General features: G+C 51.8%; 1 protein-coding gene across 1 annotated transcript; it reads left to right on the top strand.

Annotated features, from left to right (window-relative positions):
• The first annotated feature begins 8,067 nt into the window (after nucleotides 1-8,067).
• LOC112118548 (zinc finger protein 883-like) lies at nucleotides 8,068-17,275 on the top strand. Its single transcript, XM_024216908.1, has 4 exons — nucleotides 8,068-8,226; nucleotides 12,626-12,754; nucleotides 14,045-14,140; nucleotides 15,026-17,275. The coding sequence occupies exons 2-4, from the start codon at nucleotides 12,667-12,669 to the stop codon at nucleotides 16,942-16,944; spliced, it is 2,103 nt and encodes a 700-aa protein (XP_024072676.1). The 5' UTR covers nucleotides 8,068-8,226; nucleotides 12,626-12,666; the 3' UTR covers nucleotides 16,945-17,275.
• The last annotated feature ends 278 nt before the right edge of the window (nucleotides 17,276-17,553 follow it).

Genomic DNA, 17,553 nt, shown 5'->3' with positions numbered 1-17,553 from the left:
CGATCCACAGTTTGGCCACCCCTAGTCTAGTGGGTAGGACAGGACACCTGGGCTGAATTCCTGGCTCTTCACTGTTCCCCTCCCACCCTTTGTCTTGTCTATTTAGATAGTAAGGTTTTTGAAACAGGTGCTTTCCTCCAACTATGTGCAGCCCCTAACACAACGGGGCCCAAACCTCAGTCAGAAATTCTCTTTGCTACTAAAGCATGGACAATAATTACCGTGCCGCGCTGTTTGCTCTTTTTGTTTCTGATATTTCTGTTTCCAAAGGGCTTTACTCTGCCTTTGGTTAAACATTATTGGGGGAGAGGAATAGCTCAGTGGTTTGAGCATTGGCCTGCTAAACCCAGGGTTGTGAGTTCAATCCTTGAGGGGGCCACTTAGGGATCTGGAGCAAAATCAGTACTTGGTCCTGCTAGTAAAGGCAGGGGGCTGGACTCAATGACCTTTCAAAGTCCCTTCCAGTTCTAGGAGATAGGATATCTCCATTTATTTATTTATTATCGTCCTCAGCATGTCAAAGGCTGCTGAAAAGAACCATAAACAATCAACGTCCCAGAACCGGGCCTGGAACACTGAAGGAAACTGACATCAGAAACAACTCACCCAAAACACTTTGACAAAAGGTTACAGTTGCTATGAGTTAACATTAAAACCCCTTGCACCTCACTGTTAAAAACATGTATCTTCTATGTGTATGGTTCTTTGCAAAAGCTATACGCTGTAATGCTTCATGTTTAATGTGTTGAAAGATTTCTTTTAAGTGTGTCTCTTATTTCTCATTTGACTTTGTCTGACTTTAACTTTTAGCCTTATGTGCATGTGCAGTGCCCAGCAAAAAGGAACCCCTACATTCATTAGGACGTTTAGGTATTCCCATAGGACAAACAACAAGAAGAATTGGTTTTAATTTCCTTCTGCCTTGATCCTTCTGCCTAATTGTTACCAACTCTCACAATATTTAGGGGTTTTCCCCCCCAAACCTCAGCTCCTGTTTTCATTTCATTTATATCAGAGGATCAGCTTTTTTTTTTTTTAAGTAAGATTTTAGTACTCATGGTTACAGAGAAAGCATGAAAACATGAAGCTTAAGGGCCGCCAAACAAGGCAAATAAGGGGGAAAAAAACATTTTTTTAATCTCGTAATTTTTAAGGCAATCTCGTCATTCACTGGGGCCTGGCTCTTGATTTTTTGAACACCAAGGGCTGGCAATGCTGGTTACACCTGTGCAAAGAAGGTGCAAATCTCGGCCTTTCAGATTTAATGGTGTTTTATATTCATTTTGCCTAGATGTCAGCGACAATGAAAAGCATGTGGCAGGTGAGAAATTGCCCCCAGACATGCCTAATAGTGACAGACTCAAGGAGCTCAATCCATTTAATTTTAAGGGGTGACTTGATCACTGTCTATAAGTACCTACATGGGGAGCAAAAATTTGATAATAGGCTCTTCTATCTTGCAGACAAAGGTCTAACAACATCAAGTGCCTGGAAACTGAAGCTAGACAAATTCAGACAAGAAATGAGGCACAAGTTTTTAACAGTGGGGGTAATTAACCATTAGAACAATGTAATAAGGGTTGTGGTGAATTCTCCAGCATGAGCAATTTTTAAATCAAGGTTGGACATTTTTCTAAAAGATCAACTCTAGTTCAAACAGGGATTGATTCGGGGAAGTCCTATGGCCTGTGTTACACAGGCAGTTTGACTAGTTGAACACAATGGTCCCTTCTGGCCTTGGAATCTGTGCATCTATTCAATCTATTTGGTGTTGCAATGGAAAATTAAATTGGACACTACAAAGAAGCATGTTCATGCCTGAATTAGAAAAGAAAGCTTGTAAAAATAGACAGAGAAACTTAATTCCTGCTGAAGTACAAAATTTAACACAGCCTTAGCTATGCATCCCTTATAGGTATTTAGCTGCTAATAATAGGGAGTGTTACCTAGTGGTTACCACAGTGGACTAAGACCCTAAAGACATTGGTTCTGTTCCTGGCTCTGACCTGATAAGTGACTCTGAAGCAGTCATATTGGTCCATGCCTCAGTTTCCCTGTCTGTAAACTGGGGTTAATGATCCTTTGTAAAAAACTCCCACTGAAAAGTACTGTTATTATTATTAATCAAATGATGACATTACAAGCCAAGGCATAACAAGTACCATTGCTCCCTTCCCTCAAAGCTTCTTATTTTCTATTAACTCTCTAGTGGAAGATTGCCCTCTTTTAGGATTTTTTCCCCCCAGAATGCCTTTTGTGATACTGGCCCTTTAAATTGGGCAAAGACAAACAGCTGATGCCCTAAAGTGGTCACTTTGCAACAGGCAGTAGCTCTCTTTCAGTTGGTAAGTGTGTGTGATGTTTCCTTGTGGTTGTTCTTGCGTCAAGCTATGTGTAATGCTTCTGAAACCTAGATCTCAAGGCATGTTGTAAAGAGAGATGTATGTAACATTGTTCCCATTTTACAGATGGGTAAGGCTGAGTCACAGTGAGCTGAAGTGACTTGACCAAGTTTGCACAGTGACTCAATGGCTTGAACTCACTCCTTTTGACCTCTCAGTCCAGGACTGGGACTGGGCTGCTTTCCTTCATTTTGTTACTGACTAACAAAAATGTGTTGCAGAACAAGAAAATTAACCCTTACTGTTTGGCCACCGATTAATTTGCAAAGTGACTACTTCTAAGCGCTTGGGAGTCTGAAAGGCTGAGTTAAGGTCATTTGGGTTCCCTAACGCTGCATTTCCATGCTTAAAGTGATTTGGATTTAACCTAAACTCTGAATTTACTGAATTCATAATGTTTAGCTTGGAGGGATAACTGCACTGTTCCCTGTAATGTATTTTTATCCTAAATATTGATGTAGCTTCTTGACCTTACCTCCACCTTCACATATTTTTTGTCTTTTTAATTATAAAGGTCTTACACCAGTGGCTCTCAACCTTTCCAGACCACTGTACCCCTTCCAGGAGTCTGATTTGTCTTGCCTACCCCCAAGTTTCACCTTACTTAAAAAACAACTTGTTTACAAATTCAGACATAAAAATACAAAAGTGTCTCAGCCACACTATCACTGAAAAATTGCTTCCTTTCTCATTTTTACCTTATAATTATAAAATAAATCAATTGGAATATAAATATTGTACTTACATTTCAGTGTATAGTATATAGAGCAGTATAAACAAGTCACTGTCTGTATGAAATTTTAGTTTGTACTGACTTCGCTCGTGCTTTTTATGTAGCCTGTTGTAAAACTAGACAAATATCTAGATGAGTTGATGTACCCCCTGGAAGATCTCTGCGTACCTCTGGGGGTACAAGTACCCCTGGTTGGAAACCACTGTCATACATGAACACTAAACAACGCACTCAGAGAACTTCCCCAAACTACACTTTTTTAATTACTAGAAGCTATCAATCTTAATATTTGTATATTGTGTATATATATTATTGCCCTTATATAAATTGATGGTGCGCCCACATTTTGAATACTGCATACAGATGTGGTCTTCTCATCTCAAAAAAGATATACTGGCACTAGAAAAGGTTCAGAGAAGGGCAACTAAAATGATTAGGGGTTTGGAACAGGACCCATATGAGGAGAGATTAAAGAGGCTAGGACTTTTCAGCTTGGAAAAGAGGAGACTAAGGGGGGATATGATAGAGGTATATAAAATCATGAGTGATGTGGAGAAAGTTGATAAGGAAAAGTTATTTACTTATTCCCATAATACAAGAACTAGGGGTCACCAAATGAAATTAATAGGCAGCAGGTTTAAAACAAATAAAAGGAAGTTCTTCACACAGCGCACAGTCAACTTGTGGAACTCCTTACCTGAGGAGGTTGTGAAGGCTAGGACTATAACAGCGTTTAAAAGAGAACTGGATAAATTCATGGTGGTTAAGTCCATTAATGGCTATTAGCCAGGATGGGTAAGGAATGGTGTCCCTAGACTCTGTTTGTCAGAGGGTGGAGATGGCTGGCAGGAGAGAGATCACTTGATCACTACCTGTTAGGTTCACTCCCTCTGGGGCACCTGGCATTGGCCACTGTCGGTAGACAGGATACTGGGCAGGATGGCCCTTTGGTCTGACCCAGTACAGCCGTTCTTATGTTCTTATTGTTGTGGTGGGGCCTAGGAGATGCAGTCTCTTCCCCCCAGACCCTGTGCTAGGGGCTGTACAAACACAGAACAAAAAGGTCGTCCTTGCCCCCAAAACAATCTCCCATGACGCTCTGGCTGCTTTACCTCACTCTGGAGCAATGCAAAGCAGCTAGAGCACGCAGGCTAGATTAGCTGGGTTGACAAAAGCAGCTCTGTTTCACCACCATCTCACAAATGCAGCTGGAGCATACACCTCAGTTTCCCCTCTCCCTCCTGCCCTCTTGGTTGAGTTGATCCGGTGCACTGAGTAACTTTTGAAAAGAAATGTTTAGTGGGAGAGGTTTAGGTTGGATATTAGGAAAAACTTTTTCACTAGGAGGGTGGTGAAGCACTGGAGTGGGTTACCTAGGGAGGTGGTGGAATCTCCTTCCTTAGAGATTTTTAAGGTCAGGCTTGACAAAGCCCTGGCTGAGATGATTTAGTTGGGGATTGGTCCTGCTTTGAGCAGGGGGTTGGACTAGATGACCTCCTGAGGTCCCTTCCAACCCTGATGTTCTATGATTCTATGGGGTGATCACATCTGCACGCAGTATTCAAGATGTGGACGTACCGTGTATAGAGGCCATATGATATTTTCTGTCTTATTATCTATCCCTTTCGTAATGATTCCCAACATTCTGTAAACTTTTTTTGACTGCCACTGCACATTGACTGGATGTCTATCCCCTGTCCAAAGCAGCAGGAGAAATAGCCTGGGCTAGCTGAGAGTGGAAAACTGGCCTGCACTCCCAGGGGTGGATGGGAAATGTAGTTCTTTTTTCCTCCTTGGGCACTCTCTCTCCCCCTTGGAAACTGTAATCCTTCTCCACAGCTGGGGTCATCAGACAGTCAGGCTCAGGCAATCCTCAGGCAGTGTAGTGCAGCTCCCCCAGCTCTGAGCTCAAGCTCAGAGGCCAGCTAGTTTCCTGCAGCATCACCGGGGATGTGATTGTGAGCCTGGAGGAAGTGAATAAGCTTTTCCCTCATTCATGCTGAGCATCCCACATCTGCACATTGGGCCCTGTTGTTTTCTTGCTCTCCTGGGGAGAAACCTTCATTAAAGCCAGGGCCGGCTCCAGGCACCAGCTTGGCAAGCAGGTGCTTGGGGCGGCGACTCCGGAGAGGGGCGGCACGTCCAGCTATTCGGCAGCAATTCGGCAGAGGGTCCCTTACTCCCGCTCGGAGTGAAGGACCTCCCGCCGAATTGCCGCTGCAGATCACGATCGTGGCTTTTTTTTGGAGGGGGTGCTTGGGGCGGCAAAAACCCTGGAGCCGGCCCTGATTAAAGCCCCCACTGTGCTCAGCCTATGGAGTGGACTTTCTCCAGTGGCTGGAAGCAACCCTGGGGCAGCCCCAGGCTCTGCCGACACCAGCTCCTGAGCCGGAGCCTGCCGGTGAGGGGAGAGACCCAGGGGGAAGGGCTGGGGCCAGGCAGGAAAGTAACTCTGCACCAACGGCCCCTCCTCACCCCAGCTCTGTTCCCGGGGGTCTGCGAGTCCCAGAGCTGCTGCCCTCCCTGAACCCCCCAGGCTCTGCTCCCCTGAGCACCTGCAGGAGCCGAGCCAGCTCTGGGGAAATTGTATAAACCCTGCACTTGGTCTTTCTCTTGTGTCTGTGCCCCATTCCTGCGTGTAATAAATGTGCATGCAGGATCCTAGGTGGGGGTGGGGCTCACCCCAGTGTCATAGAGAGGGGCCACTCTGTGACAGGATTGCTATACCTGTGTAGTATGCCAGGTGGGGGGCTCACCAAGGCCATGCAATAATACTACCTCGCTCTTGTACAGGAGCACACCCACTTCCTATCTAGGACTTCTCATCAGTAGATCTCAAAGCGCTTTACGGAGGAGGTCAGCTGTCACTGACCCCTTTTTACAGATGGAGAAACTGAGGCAAGCTCCAGTCACCCATGCCCCCTCCCACCACCTCCTCTTGACCACCTGCGTATTTTTCTTCTAGTGGTTTCTTTATTTGCCTTCACATCTCCTCCAGTGGTGCCGGACTGACTGTAATAGTGTATGTGGGGTGGGAAAGCCACCAAAAGTTGGGGGACAGCTTGGGGAGGCCAAAAGGAGCAGAGGGGTGACTCCCAACAAGAGCCCTCCCCCTACCTGTGCCCGGATGCTGCTCCCCATGAGTGCCCCCCCCTTTCTGGCTCCGCTCATAGCAGCTATTCCCCCATGGGCAAGTGTGACTACTGCGTAGAGCAGGACACCTGGGTTCTTTTGCCACTGGCCTGCTGGGGGACTTTAGCCAGGTCACTTCTGCTCTCTGGGCCTCAGTTTCTCCATCTGTAAAAGAAGGGTTAATGATAGTGTCCCCAGCTCCCTGTGCTCACCAGCCACCAAGGGCCTATGCTCTCCAAAGTGTGTGTTTGGGTGCGGAATGAACGTTGTCCGTCTCCCCCCCAAGTCTCTGTCACCTCTGATCTCTGCAGACCAGCTTGGACTCCTGTTGGGTCTTTCCCTGTCCTCCTCCCAGCAAACCCTGCTGTGTGTCTCAGGAGCTTCAGAGGGGAAGGAGTGTCTGATGTTCCATTCTGTGCACTGTGCTGCCCCCGATGAGCCCTAGTCCTGGGCCAGGGTCCCTTTGAGCTAGGTCAGGGGTGGCCAACCTGTGGCTCTGGAGCCACATGCGGCTCTTCATAAGTTAATACGTGGCTCCTTGTATAGGCACCAACTCCGGGACTGGAGCTATAGGTGCCAACTTTCCAATGTGCCAGGGGGTGCTCACTGCTCAACGCCTGGTTCTGCCACAGGCCCTGCCCCCACTCTACCCCTTCCCGCCCCTTCCCCTGAGCCTGCTGTGCCCTCGCTCCTCCCCGGACCTCCAGCCTCCTGCATGCTATGAAACAGCGGATAAGGAGGGAGGGGGAGGTGCTGATCGGGGGTGGGAGGCGCTGGGAGCGGGGGGGGGGGGGGGGGGAGGAGTTGATGGGGAACTGCTGACATATTACTGTGGCTTTTTGGCAATGTACATTGGTAAATTCTGGCTCCTTCTCAGGCTCAGGTTGGCCACCCCTGCGCTAGGTGCTGTACGAACAATAACAGGATGCATGATCACCCCTGGGCTGCAGCTTCCACTCTAGCTTCCTGCTGGGCTGTTATGTGGTGTGGGAACCTGAACACATTTTGGGAGGGTCCTTCCTGCGCAGGACTCCTGGGTTCTGCTCCGGGCTCTGGCACTGACCTGGTGCATGATCTGGAGCAAGTCACAGCCCTTCTGTGCCTCAGTTTCCCACCCATCAAACACAGATAATAACGAGATTTGCCTTTCTTTGTGAAGCACTTTGAGATGTCTGGCTGGAGATCCCCATGTAAGTGCTGAGGGCCAGATCCCCAGCGGGTGTAAATTAGCATCACTCCCTGGGGGCCAGATCCACAGCAGGTGTAAATTAGCATCGCTCCATTGGAGTCAATGGGGACCAGATGCCTAGCAGGTGTAAATTAGCATCAAACCCTGGGAGTCAGTGGAGCCAGATCCCCAGCGGTGTAAACAGCCATAGCTTCCACAAACTCAGCCGAGCGGTGCTGATTTACATCCGGGCTGCGCCTGGCTCCCGAGGCCGGCGGGGACCAGCGGGCACACGGGCATGGGGAGCCCGGCTGCAGAGCACGCCCCTGGCTGGGACCGGATTCCCGACACACACTCCCCGCAGGCGGCTGGGCCGGGGGCAGAGACAGGGGGGGCAGAATCCATCCGGCCAGATCCGCCCCCTTTGGGCCATGTTCTGCCCCGGGGGGAGCGCAGCGATGCGGATCCAGGAGCTGGTGCCACCAGAGGGCTCTGGTTATTGCGAAGGGACGGGAGGCTGCTCTGGCTTATGCCTCTGCTCCCTTCCTCTGTATTTTTTTCTTCTTCTTCTCCTTTGCTCAGGATATCAGGGGGCTGAGCTTCCTGGGTCAGACGCTGAGTGCCAGCAGCTGCGTCCATAGTGACCCAAGAGCCAGGACTGAGCAGTTGCTGCGCCAGGGAAAGACCTTCAGCAAAGCGCCCTCTGCGCCCAGCCCACAGTGGGACTTTCTCCGGTGGCTGGGACCTGCCCCGGGCTCTGCCCGCACCAGCTCCTGAGCCGGAGCCTGCAGGTGATTGAGAGAAAGAGAGAGAGAGAATTCGGTCTTGGCTGTGGCCGGACTGTAAAAATGGCTCCTTCTTACCCTCCCCATAATCTCTGCTCCTCGGGGGTCTGCGAGTCCCCGAGCTGCTGCTGTCACTGGCAAGCCCGGGCTCTTTCCTCTTTGCATGAGTGGATCCAGAAGTTAGCATTCTCCTCTGTGTGTGTGTATGTGTGATTTAACTTGCTGAAGGCGGCATGGAGCTGCGGTTGGCTGTGGGTGGGAATGTAAATTGGATTTCAAAAAGCTCCTGTATGATCATGTACTGAGAAGTGGGATTTAATTAGCCAGCGCTTGCAAAAGTATCGTTGCTAGAAAAGGAGAAATATATTGCCAGCAACAAAAGAAAATGCAATCAGACATGAAAATCAGCTGCTAGAGCACAGGATTGAAGGGTAGAGAATACATTTGTAAAGAGCGCTGGGCCTCGGAATTGCAGGTGAGTGAGCCTGATTTCGTATCTGGAAAATCTCTTTCCAGCAATATTTAAAGACGGTTCTAAACCCTCAGCTTCATAGGCTGATAGGCCAGTATTATCTGATAGAGACTAACCAGCATAGCTTCTGCTAAGCAACATCATGTTGCTAAGCTATCAGCGTTCACTAACACTGGCTCTCAGCCTTTCCAGACGACTGTCCCCCTTTCTGGAGTCTGATTTGTCTTGTGTACCCCCAAGTTTCACCTCACTTAAAAACGACTTGCTTAAAAAAATCAGACCTAAAAATACATGAGGCTCACAGCATGCTATTACTGAACAGTTGCTTTCTTTCTCATTGTTACCATATCATTATAAAACAAATCAATTGGAATATAAATATTGTACTAACATTTCAGTGTATAGTATATAGAGAAGTATTAACAAATCATTGTCTGTATGACATTTTAGTTTGTACTGACTTCGCTGGTGTTTTTATGTAGCCTCTTGTAAAACTAGGCAAATATCTAAAGGAGCTGCTGTACCCCCTGGAAGGCCTCTGTGTACCCCAGGTGGAAAACTACTGCAAATAGTGGACAATGGAGAAGCAGTAGACAGGTTTAATTTGGACTGTCAAAAACTTTGACAAAGCCCCTCACAAAAAGGTCATGAAGGAAACTAAATGATGATGGGATGAGAGGTAAGGTTCTGTTCTGGGTTGGAAATTGGCTAAGAGACAGGCAACAGTAAGTATACATGGCTAGTTAATGAAGAGGCAAAAACTTAATAGCAGTCCACACTAGGAGGTTTAATATATTGGTGATTTGGAAATGGAGTGGCCTCCTCTGCAGATAACTAACTGCAAGAGTTTTGAGTCAATGATTAACTCTTAACCATTAACTAACCCAGCTGGGCAATGCACAATGGAGGGAACGATTTGAACCCACTGCTGGGTTGTAAATTGGTGGAAGTGGGTGAAAATAAATGGAGGCAATTTTCAGCGACTCGAGGCATGTGTTACCGACTCCACAGGACGTGCTTTTGTGGTTGACTAAGAAGATTTGTGTCAGCTGCCCAAGGAAAAAGGTTTAAAAAGTAGAAAATAGTTTAGCTTTGAAACACGGGCTAAAAACCAGAGACAAATGCTCAGCTGGTGTAAATTAGCACAGAGACACTGGACAGGCACTGCTCGGATTTACCCTCTGCATGTGGCCCAGGGTAGGTGGGATTGGCACATGGAAATCACATGGGATATACCATCAGCACAGAACCCCTCATAATGCCTTTTCCACAGAGTCCCTGCTTGGGACAGATCCGTATTTTAACTCTTCCTTTCTGCTTCCCCCCAGGCTTTTGCCTCTTTTCCCCACCTGACACCACCCTGCCCCTCTGAAATCAAGGGGCATAATTCTCCATCTGCCTCGCACTTTGTTGCAGCCTGGTCGCATCCATGCCAAGCAAATGCAAAAGCTCCAACGTTCGGATCTGGTTGACTTTTGCACCCACCCTGCATAGATGTAAATGATCCACCTCCAGGGGTAATTGTAAGACACTTAAAGACCTAGATTGTATGGCCAGAAGGGACCTCTTTGGTCACTAGTCAGACATCCTGTGTAGGATTTCACCTGGAGATTCATGCAGTGAAGGTGGGGATTTTATTCTTGATCCTTCTAAAGTGTATGTCACAGCAGCCTCTGTCCTCCGAGAGGGTAAGAGGCTATTACTGGCACCAGCTGCTGAAGTTCCTCCTTTAGTTCAAGAGGCTTAAATATGTGCTTTGGTGCCAGAAGGTTCTGTGTTCAAATTCTGCTACTGACCTTCCTCTGTGTGTGGCTCTTTCACAAGGCTGTGGGAACCCTTGTACCCTTAATTATTGGGCTCAAGAGAGATTATTGTTATTGTAATTTGATGTCCATGTGGAGCTGAAATTTAGCCAACGGATTAGGGTCATTTCATTGGGGACAGGCAAAATGGAGGCTTGAATGCCATGCGGCAGTGAAAGAGGACCGTGTTTTGTATATTGCTTGAAAATCTCACTGTTTCAGGACTGAAGTTATGAAAAAATTTAAACCAAGCCCTTTTCTCCAAATTTCCTGCACCAAATGCCATGAGATAAAATCGCAAGAATACAACAATGAGTTTCCAGCCTCCTAAACTGCAGACACGCTTGAAAATGTGACCCCTATAGGCTCAAAAACCAGGTAGAAAATACCCCCCCCCCCCCCCCCCCAGTATTTATCATGATTTTTAAATCTCGTTATTTTTTGGTTGAGGCCTGAATGTTTCGGGGTTGGCAATACTGTAGTTACCCTTCCCTTTCAGCTACCCTCTCCCCCCCCACCTATAACACATGCGTCTCCCCTCTAGTGACAGAAACACATAGAGCTTAGAGCTGGCTCCTGGTGGTGGGGCCCACCATCTCGGTCTCTTAGGTCCGGCAATTGCAGCTCATGCTGTTGGATCTAGAGGTTGCAGGTTTGAGCCCCACCCAGGAGTGGGTATCTTACCTTTCTGCTTCTAGCCAAGACAGGGTGAGGGGTCCGATGCCCTCAGCAGATGAAAGGGATCTGATCTCTTCCCCTCCCTCCATTCTCATCTTTGGCTGAGTCTGTTCCTGGCTTGGAACACAGCAAAGATGGGACCATGGTGGGGGCTGCCAGAAGGATGCAGCCACTGGATGGAGAAGTTGAAGCTGGTTAGCATAGACTTTTCCAGATCAGCTGATCTGTCTTTGCTTCCCTCCAGCCCTGTGTCAACTGCACAGAGTAGCCCCTGGATATGGGGGAGGAAGGGGAGACCCCCCCCAACACATTCTCCTGAGACTCCACTCCCCATTGCCCCTGCTCCATGCCTCCTGCTATCAGCTCCTGCCCCATTGAAATGACTGGGAATTGGGTCTCCTTGCTGTTTCTGAAAACTTCACCTCTTAGTTCTAGAGATGGTTGGAGACACCTGGATGGAAACCTTATGCCATCGGAATATGCAGTTCTGTCATCAGATTGATTTGTTTCAGGGGGAAAAAAGGGAACAAAACATTTTGATTGTTGTGTGTTTTGAAATGACTCATTTTGAATTTTTAAAATGTGTGTGTGAGACGTGCCATCATATAACACAAAATAATAATGAAACAAGAGTCAAAACAAAACCTTTCAAACGCCCCAAAACGATTTTTTTTTTTTTTTAATTTTCCTTCGCCGACAATTTTGAAATTTCCGGTGTTTGTGCCGACTCTGAAAGTAGATCTGTTTAGAAATCACAAAACCCTCCGTGACATGGAACCTCCATCCTCTGCACAGCTGTGCTCGGTTACATGTCAATGTCGGGCGCTTACATGGCCTTAGTTATCGTAGCATTTGAGCGCTTTGCAACAGGGCTTTGGAGCTGTGCTCTGGCTCCGCTCCAGCTCCAGGCAAAAACCTGCAGCTCCACTGCTCCGGAGCTGCTCCGCGCTCCAGCTCCGGGCTCTGCTCCAAAGCCCTGCTTTGCAATCACAATTTTAAACATATATATTCATGTCCCTCCCCCAGTGCTATATGTTTGTCGGAGAAGCCAGGTCCAAGAACTGGGCTTTGCACTGGCGGCAGAAGGTGGGGAGGTTTGTGAGGGTCCTCACTTCCTGAGAGAGTTTATTCCGCTGCCTTAGGCCAACCTCCAAGAAAGTTCTGATTCATGCAGGGCCACCAGCTGCTGTAATCAGGGTAACGCCAACAGAGTCCATTAATAACCAGGCATTTGATGCTGCAGCCCGGAGTGCTCCCAGGAATAAGAGGTAGGGGCGTAGCAGAAGCACAGCAGGTCTGCATAGGGGAGGGAACAAGGGGATTCTAAAAAGCGGGGATATGGGAATGACAGTCAGCCCAGGAGGCAGAGGGCAGCCTGGCCCTGCGGTGCCTGTGCCGGCGGGCTTACGGCTGGGGTGGCAGGTGCTGAGCGGGGGAGGTTTTGTTGTTGCAGAGGCCGACGGCCGGTGGGCGAGGCAGGAGCCGCGTCTCACCATGGAGCAGTATGTGCTGCTGGACCCCCGGCAGAGGGCCCTGTACAGGGATGTCATGCAGGAGAGCTACGAAACCCTGATGGCCCTTGGTAAGTAATCGCTTCCTCTTCTCCATAAGGAGCCGCGAGTGGCCCCATTCAGGGGTCTTCCTTGCTGGGGAATCTACCTCCTGGGGGGTGAATGAAGCCATGGGAACGGGACAGTGGGTCCCAAGGGATGGTGGTAGCTAGGACACTACCAATTTCACGGCTGTGAAAAACATGTCACACACTGGGAAATAAGCCCTTCCCCATGAAATCTGATCTCCCCTTGCTGCTAGGAGCGCCCCAGCCAGGGGGCCTCTAGCTCCGACTGCCCTGGGGAGGGACAGGACTTGTCCTACCCCCGCACAGCTGCTCGGGAGGGGAGGGGGAGAGCTCAGACCCACTTCCAGGAAGCTCCCTGGTTGCTGTCTTCAGAGTCCCTCTCTGAAGGCAGCACGGAAGTGAGGGTGGCAATCCCATGGACCACACCCCCCAAACACACACACACACACAACAGGTTTGTGACTCCTCCACAATACCCTTTTGGGTCGGGACCGCCACGGTTACAACAGGGTGAAATTTCAGATTTAAACATCTGCAAATGTGAAATTTACCAGTTTTCAATTCCTGTGGCCATGAAATTGACCAGAATGGACCTGAATTTGGTAGGGCCCTAGTGATAGCAGAGGGAGACAAAGGCAGAGGGAAAGGATCTCCCAAAGGCAAGGCTGCAGAAGCCAACAAAACAGGACAGGATACGTGCCAGAAGGATCTGGGAGAGGAGGAGGTGGGTCCTGGGAGAGGAGGAAGTGGGTCCCTGCGGAAGAGGCAGCAGAGGGAGTGAGGAGGACATGTCCAGGAGTTGGGGTACCAGGCCCCTCCGAGTTACTAGGAAAGGCAGCGAAGAGAGGCTGAATCTGGGTGGGAGGGTGAGCGTGTGGGGGCTGGGCACAGAAATCTCCCTTGAGGAGCTTTGGGGTGAGAATTGAGAGGTGAGATAGCAGGGCTGAGCGAGAGGGGATCCTCTGGGGTGGGGAAAGGGAAAAGCAGCCCATTTAACAGGGGCAGGAGTAACGGTGGGGACAAACAAGTATAAATGTGACTCCTCTCTGATGGGCTGTGATGTCGTTCGGTATCTTGAGCGGTGAGGAGAGAAGTTGAAGGTGGATAGGAGCCGAGGCCCCTCACAGAGGGGAGAAGGACTAAGGACCTGGTCATGGCAGAGAGCATGAGCCCCATGGGCTTCTGGGAAGGGGCCACTGAGGCCAAGGGAGGCGCCGAAGGGGGGGGGGGGGGGGGCAACGCCCAACCCACTCTGATCTTGCTTGTTTTGTCGCCCGCCTTGTGCCTGAGCAGAATTTCCACTTTCCAAGCCTGACCTGCTCTCCCGGCTGGACCGAGGGGATGAGCCGACAGCCCTGGATCTCCACATGCCCAGAGGTGGCCGGGCAGGTGAGTCCCTCTCCAGGAAGGAGAGGATCCCTGCAACGTCACGCATGGCTTCCCACCAACCCTGACTGAGCCCTGGGAGCGTCCGGATGGGAAGCAGAGGCAGAATCGGTCCCCTCCTTTTGGGGTAGGGTTTTGGGGGGAGATGTGGCTGCTGGCCATTCGATCTCCCTGCTAAGGGCAGACAGAAAGCAGAAGACAGAAGTCTGAAGTGCAGGCAACGCGATGTTTATTGGCGTTAATCAGGCAAGCATATCCATAGCTCTGCACGCCGGCAGAGCCTTTTTATCCAGTGTCCCCGTTCCCCCTCCATAGCAGGCATAATTATACCTGTAGGGCACACCCTGGGTCCCACCCCTTACAATTTATGGTCATGTGCCCTTTTGGAGGGTCTTGGGGCTTCGGTACCACCTCTTTTGTACCCCATGGGAGGAGTAGGGAGTAAGGTTATGCTTCGGTCAGGGACAGGCATGTCTTTGGCCTGTTAGTGTTTCTTATACTCTTCCTGCCCCGCCCCCCCATCCCTTCACCCCTCCTGACTGGTTGCCTGACCTTGCCTTGAGATAGGATTTGAGGCAGTTTTCAAGTGTAGGCTCGTATATTACACTCCTACTCTACCCAGCAACACTTTAGTGCTATTTCTTATCACTCCCCCCCCCCCACCCATCTGCTTGTGGGCAGATGTAACACACAGTGTTCTTTGATCACCCATATTAGTAAGAATATAAAAATATCAAAAGCCAAATGGGCCAACAAGACCCAAAAATCTATCTCAGGCAAATATAGAGGCCTGAATGCTGCATTATCATCACTAACACTCCTCGGCAGTTGTGGTTTGTTCCCCTCGCCGTGCAGGGAATGACTTGTGTCTGGGTCTCTCTCCCCTAGCAGCAGATGGCACTGCCAGTGGGAAAGAAGAAGAGAAACCCCAGCAAGCGAGCCCGGAGGAGCCGGCCTCAGAAAAAGCCGACGGCGCTGGGAAGGCTCCCCAAAGCCCCGAGGCGGGGGAGAAGCCGCCGGCTAACAGCGGGGAGAGCCCCAACACTTGCCCCGAGTGTGGCAAGACCTTCAGCCACAAGTCGGCGCTGGCCAAGCACCAGAAGATCCACACGGGCGAGAGGCCCCACAAATGCCCCGACTGTGGCAAGACCTTCATCCAGCGTTCGGACCTGACCATCCACCGGCGGGTGCACACCGGGGAGCGCCCCTACGCTTGCCCTGACTGCGGGCGCCGCTTCAGCGTCAGCTCCTCCCTGCTGACCCACCAGCGCACCCATGCGCCGGGCGGCGAGAAGCCCAACCGCTGCCCGCAGTGTGGCAAGAGCTTCGCCGACCCCAACGCCCTGGCCCGGCACCAGAAGAGCCACCTGGGCGGCAAGCCGTACGAGTGCGGCGTCTGCAGCAAGGCCTTCGCCTGGAGCTCCCACCTGGAGCGGCACCAGCGCATCCACACGGGAGAGAAGCCCTTTCAGTGCGGGGAGTGTGGCCGGGCCTTCGCCTGGAGCTCCCACCTGGACCGCCATATGCGCACCCACGCAGCGGCCGTGGAGGAGGAGGAGGCCGAGGAGGAAGCCCCGCCCCCGCCTCAGAGATGTGCCGACTGCGGTAAGCGCCTCAACCACCAGACAGACCCGCAGCGCTTCAAGCACAAGGGGACGCAGACCCAGGATGGCGGCGGGGTAGTAGAGGGGCCCGACCAGGTTGAGGAGAGTGGCCCTGAGCGACCCCACCGCTGCCAACAGTGCGGCAAATGCTTTAGCCAGAGCTCGAACCTGCTCAAACACCAGCGCGTGCACACGGGCGAGCGCCCCTACGCCTGCCCGGACTGCGGGCGCCGCTTCCGCTGGGGATCGGCCCTGGCCAAACACCGGCGCACCCATGCCCGGGAAAAGCCTGCCGAGGACCCGGTGCCAGCCCGTGACACCGGCGCTGCCGGCAAGCCGTACCCGTGCGGGGCCTGCGGGAAGAGCTTCGGCTGGATCTCACACCTGGAGCGTCACCGGCGCATCCACACGGGAGAAAAGCCCTACCGGTGCGGGGAGTGCGGGCGGGCCTTTGCTGTCAGCTCCCACCTGGAGCGGCACCGGCGCATCCACACCGGCGAGCGGCCCTACCGCTGTGGCGACTGCGGCAAGAGCTTTGCCGTCAGCTCCACCCTGCTGGCTCACCGGCGCACCCATGCCACCCGGGAAGGGAGGCCTCACCAGTGCCCTGACTGTGGCAAAGGTTTCACCGCTGCCGCAGCCCTGGAGCGGCACCGCCGGCTGCACCGGGGTGAGAAGCCTTACCAGTGCGGCGTCTGTGGCAAAGGCTTCGCCTGGAGCTCGCACTACGACCGGCACCGGCTCACCCACACCGGAGAAAAGCCCTTCCCTTGCGCCCACTGTGGCAAGCGCTTCGGCCGCAGCTCCCACCGCAACCGGCACCAGCGGGCCCATGCCCAGGCCGGCGCAGAGAAACGGCACGTCTGTCCCGACTGCGGCAAAGCCTTCAGCCTCAGCGCGGCCCTGGCGGCCCACCAGAGACTCCACGCCGCCGGCACCAACAGCCCACTCTCCCTGCTGCCGCCCACCTGGTGGGAGGCTGAGAGGAGGACCGGGACAACCACGCCATCGCCCGAGGCCTGGGCTGAGGATCCTGCCACCCACTTCCAATGCCCTGTCCCCTCCTCCTCCCCGACTGCCGCCCCCCGGGCCTGGGCGACCAAGTCTCTCTCCGCTCCCGGCGCATGGAGACCAGGGGAAGGGGAGGCCAGTGCTGCTGCCCCTCCAGAGAGCTGGGCCCAGCAACCTCCTCCCAGCTCCTAACATGGCTAAGCAGGGTGTGTGGGGGGGAGGGGGAACCCCTGTCTTTGGAGTGAGCCAGAAACACCCCCTACCCTGGAGGGGGCTGGGTGGGGGACTGGCATGTTCTCCCCCCAGCCAGGGGATTCTTTGAGGGAAGGGGGGGTGGCAATTTCCCCCTCGCACTGGCAACATTATTCACTGCTGATGCAGGAAAATGGGCCTTGAGCCGCCTGGTAGCTGAGACCCCCTTCTTCCCCCACCCCTCCAAATGCCATAGGACCAGGGGGTTCCCCCCACCCACCCCATACCCAGGCGGAAATGAGAGCTAGAAGGGTGGAGGGCTGGGTCTGGGATAGGGACTAGATGAGGGGGAGGTGGGAGGGACATCAAGCAGGGGGGATGAGAGTTGGGGACTGGGGGTGTAGGAACCAGAGGGGGCAGCGGGGGGTTGGGTGGGAAGCAGAGCGAGGTGGGTGGGGCTGAGTGTTTAGTGTTCGGGGAGTTGGATGGGAAGCAGATGGAGCTTGCAGTGTATGGGTGTGCCAAGGGCGGAGGGGTATCTAGCATCATGGGCTGTGGAGTAGAGATGGGATTACGGAGGTGCCGCCCCCCCGATGTGACTTTTTCCAC

This window comes from Terrapene carolina, unplaced genomic scaffold (assembly GCF_002925995.2).
Source record: "Terrapene carolina triunguis isolate 2854851 unplaced genomic scaffold, T_m_triunguis-2.0 Scaffold419, whole genome shotgun sequence".
Classification (NCBI taxonomy): Eukaryota; Metazoa; Chordata; order Testudines; family Emydidae; genus Terrapene; species Terrapene triunguis.
Note: the sequence above shows the minus strand (reverse complement) of the source record. Positions and strands in the feature narration are given on the sequence as shown.

Coding starts and splice junctions, on each gene's coding strand:
- LOC112118548 (XM_024216908.1), top strand. CDS start 12,667: ATGGAGCAGTATGTGCTGCTGGACCCCCGGCAGAGGGCCCTGTACAGG. Junction 12,755..14,044: donor CGAAACCCTGATGGCCCTTG/GTAAGTAATCGC, acceptor GTGCCTGAGCAG/AATTTCCACTTTCCAAGCCT. Junction 14,141..15,025: donor GCCCAGAGGTGGCCGGGCAG/GTGAGTCCCTCT, acceptor TCTCTCCCCTAG/CAGCAGATGGCACTGCCAGT.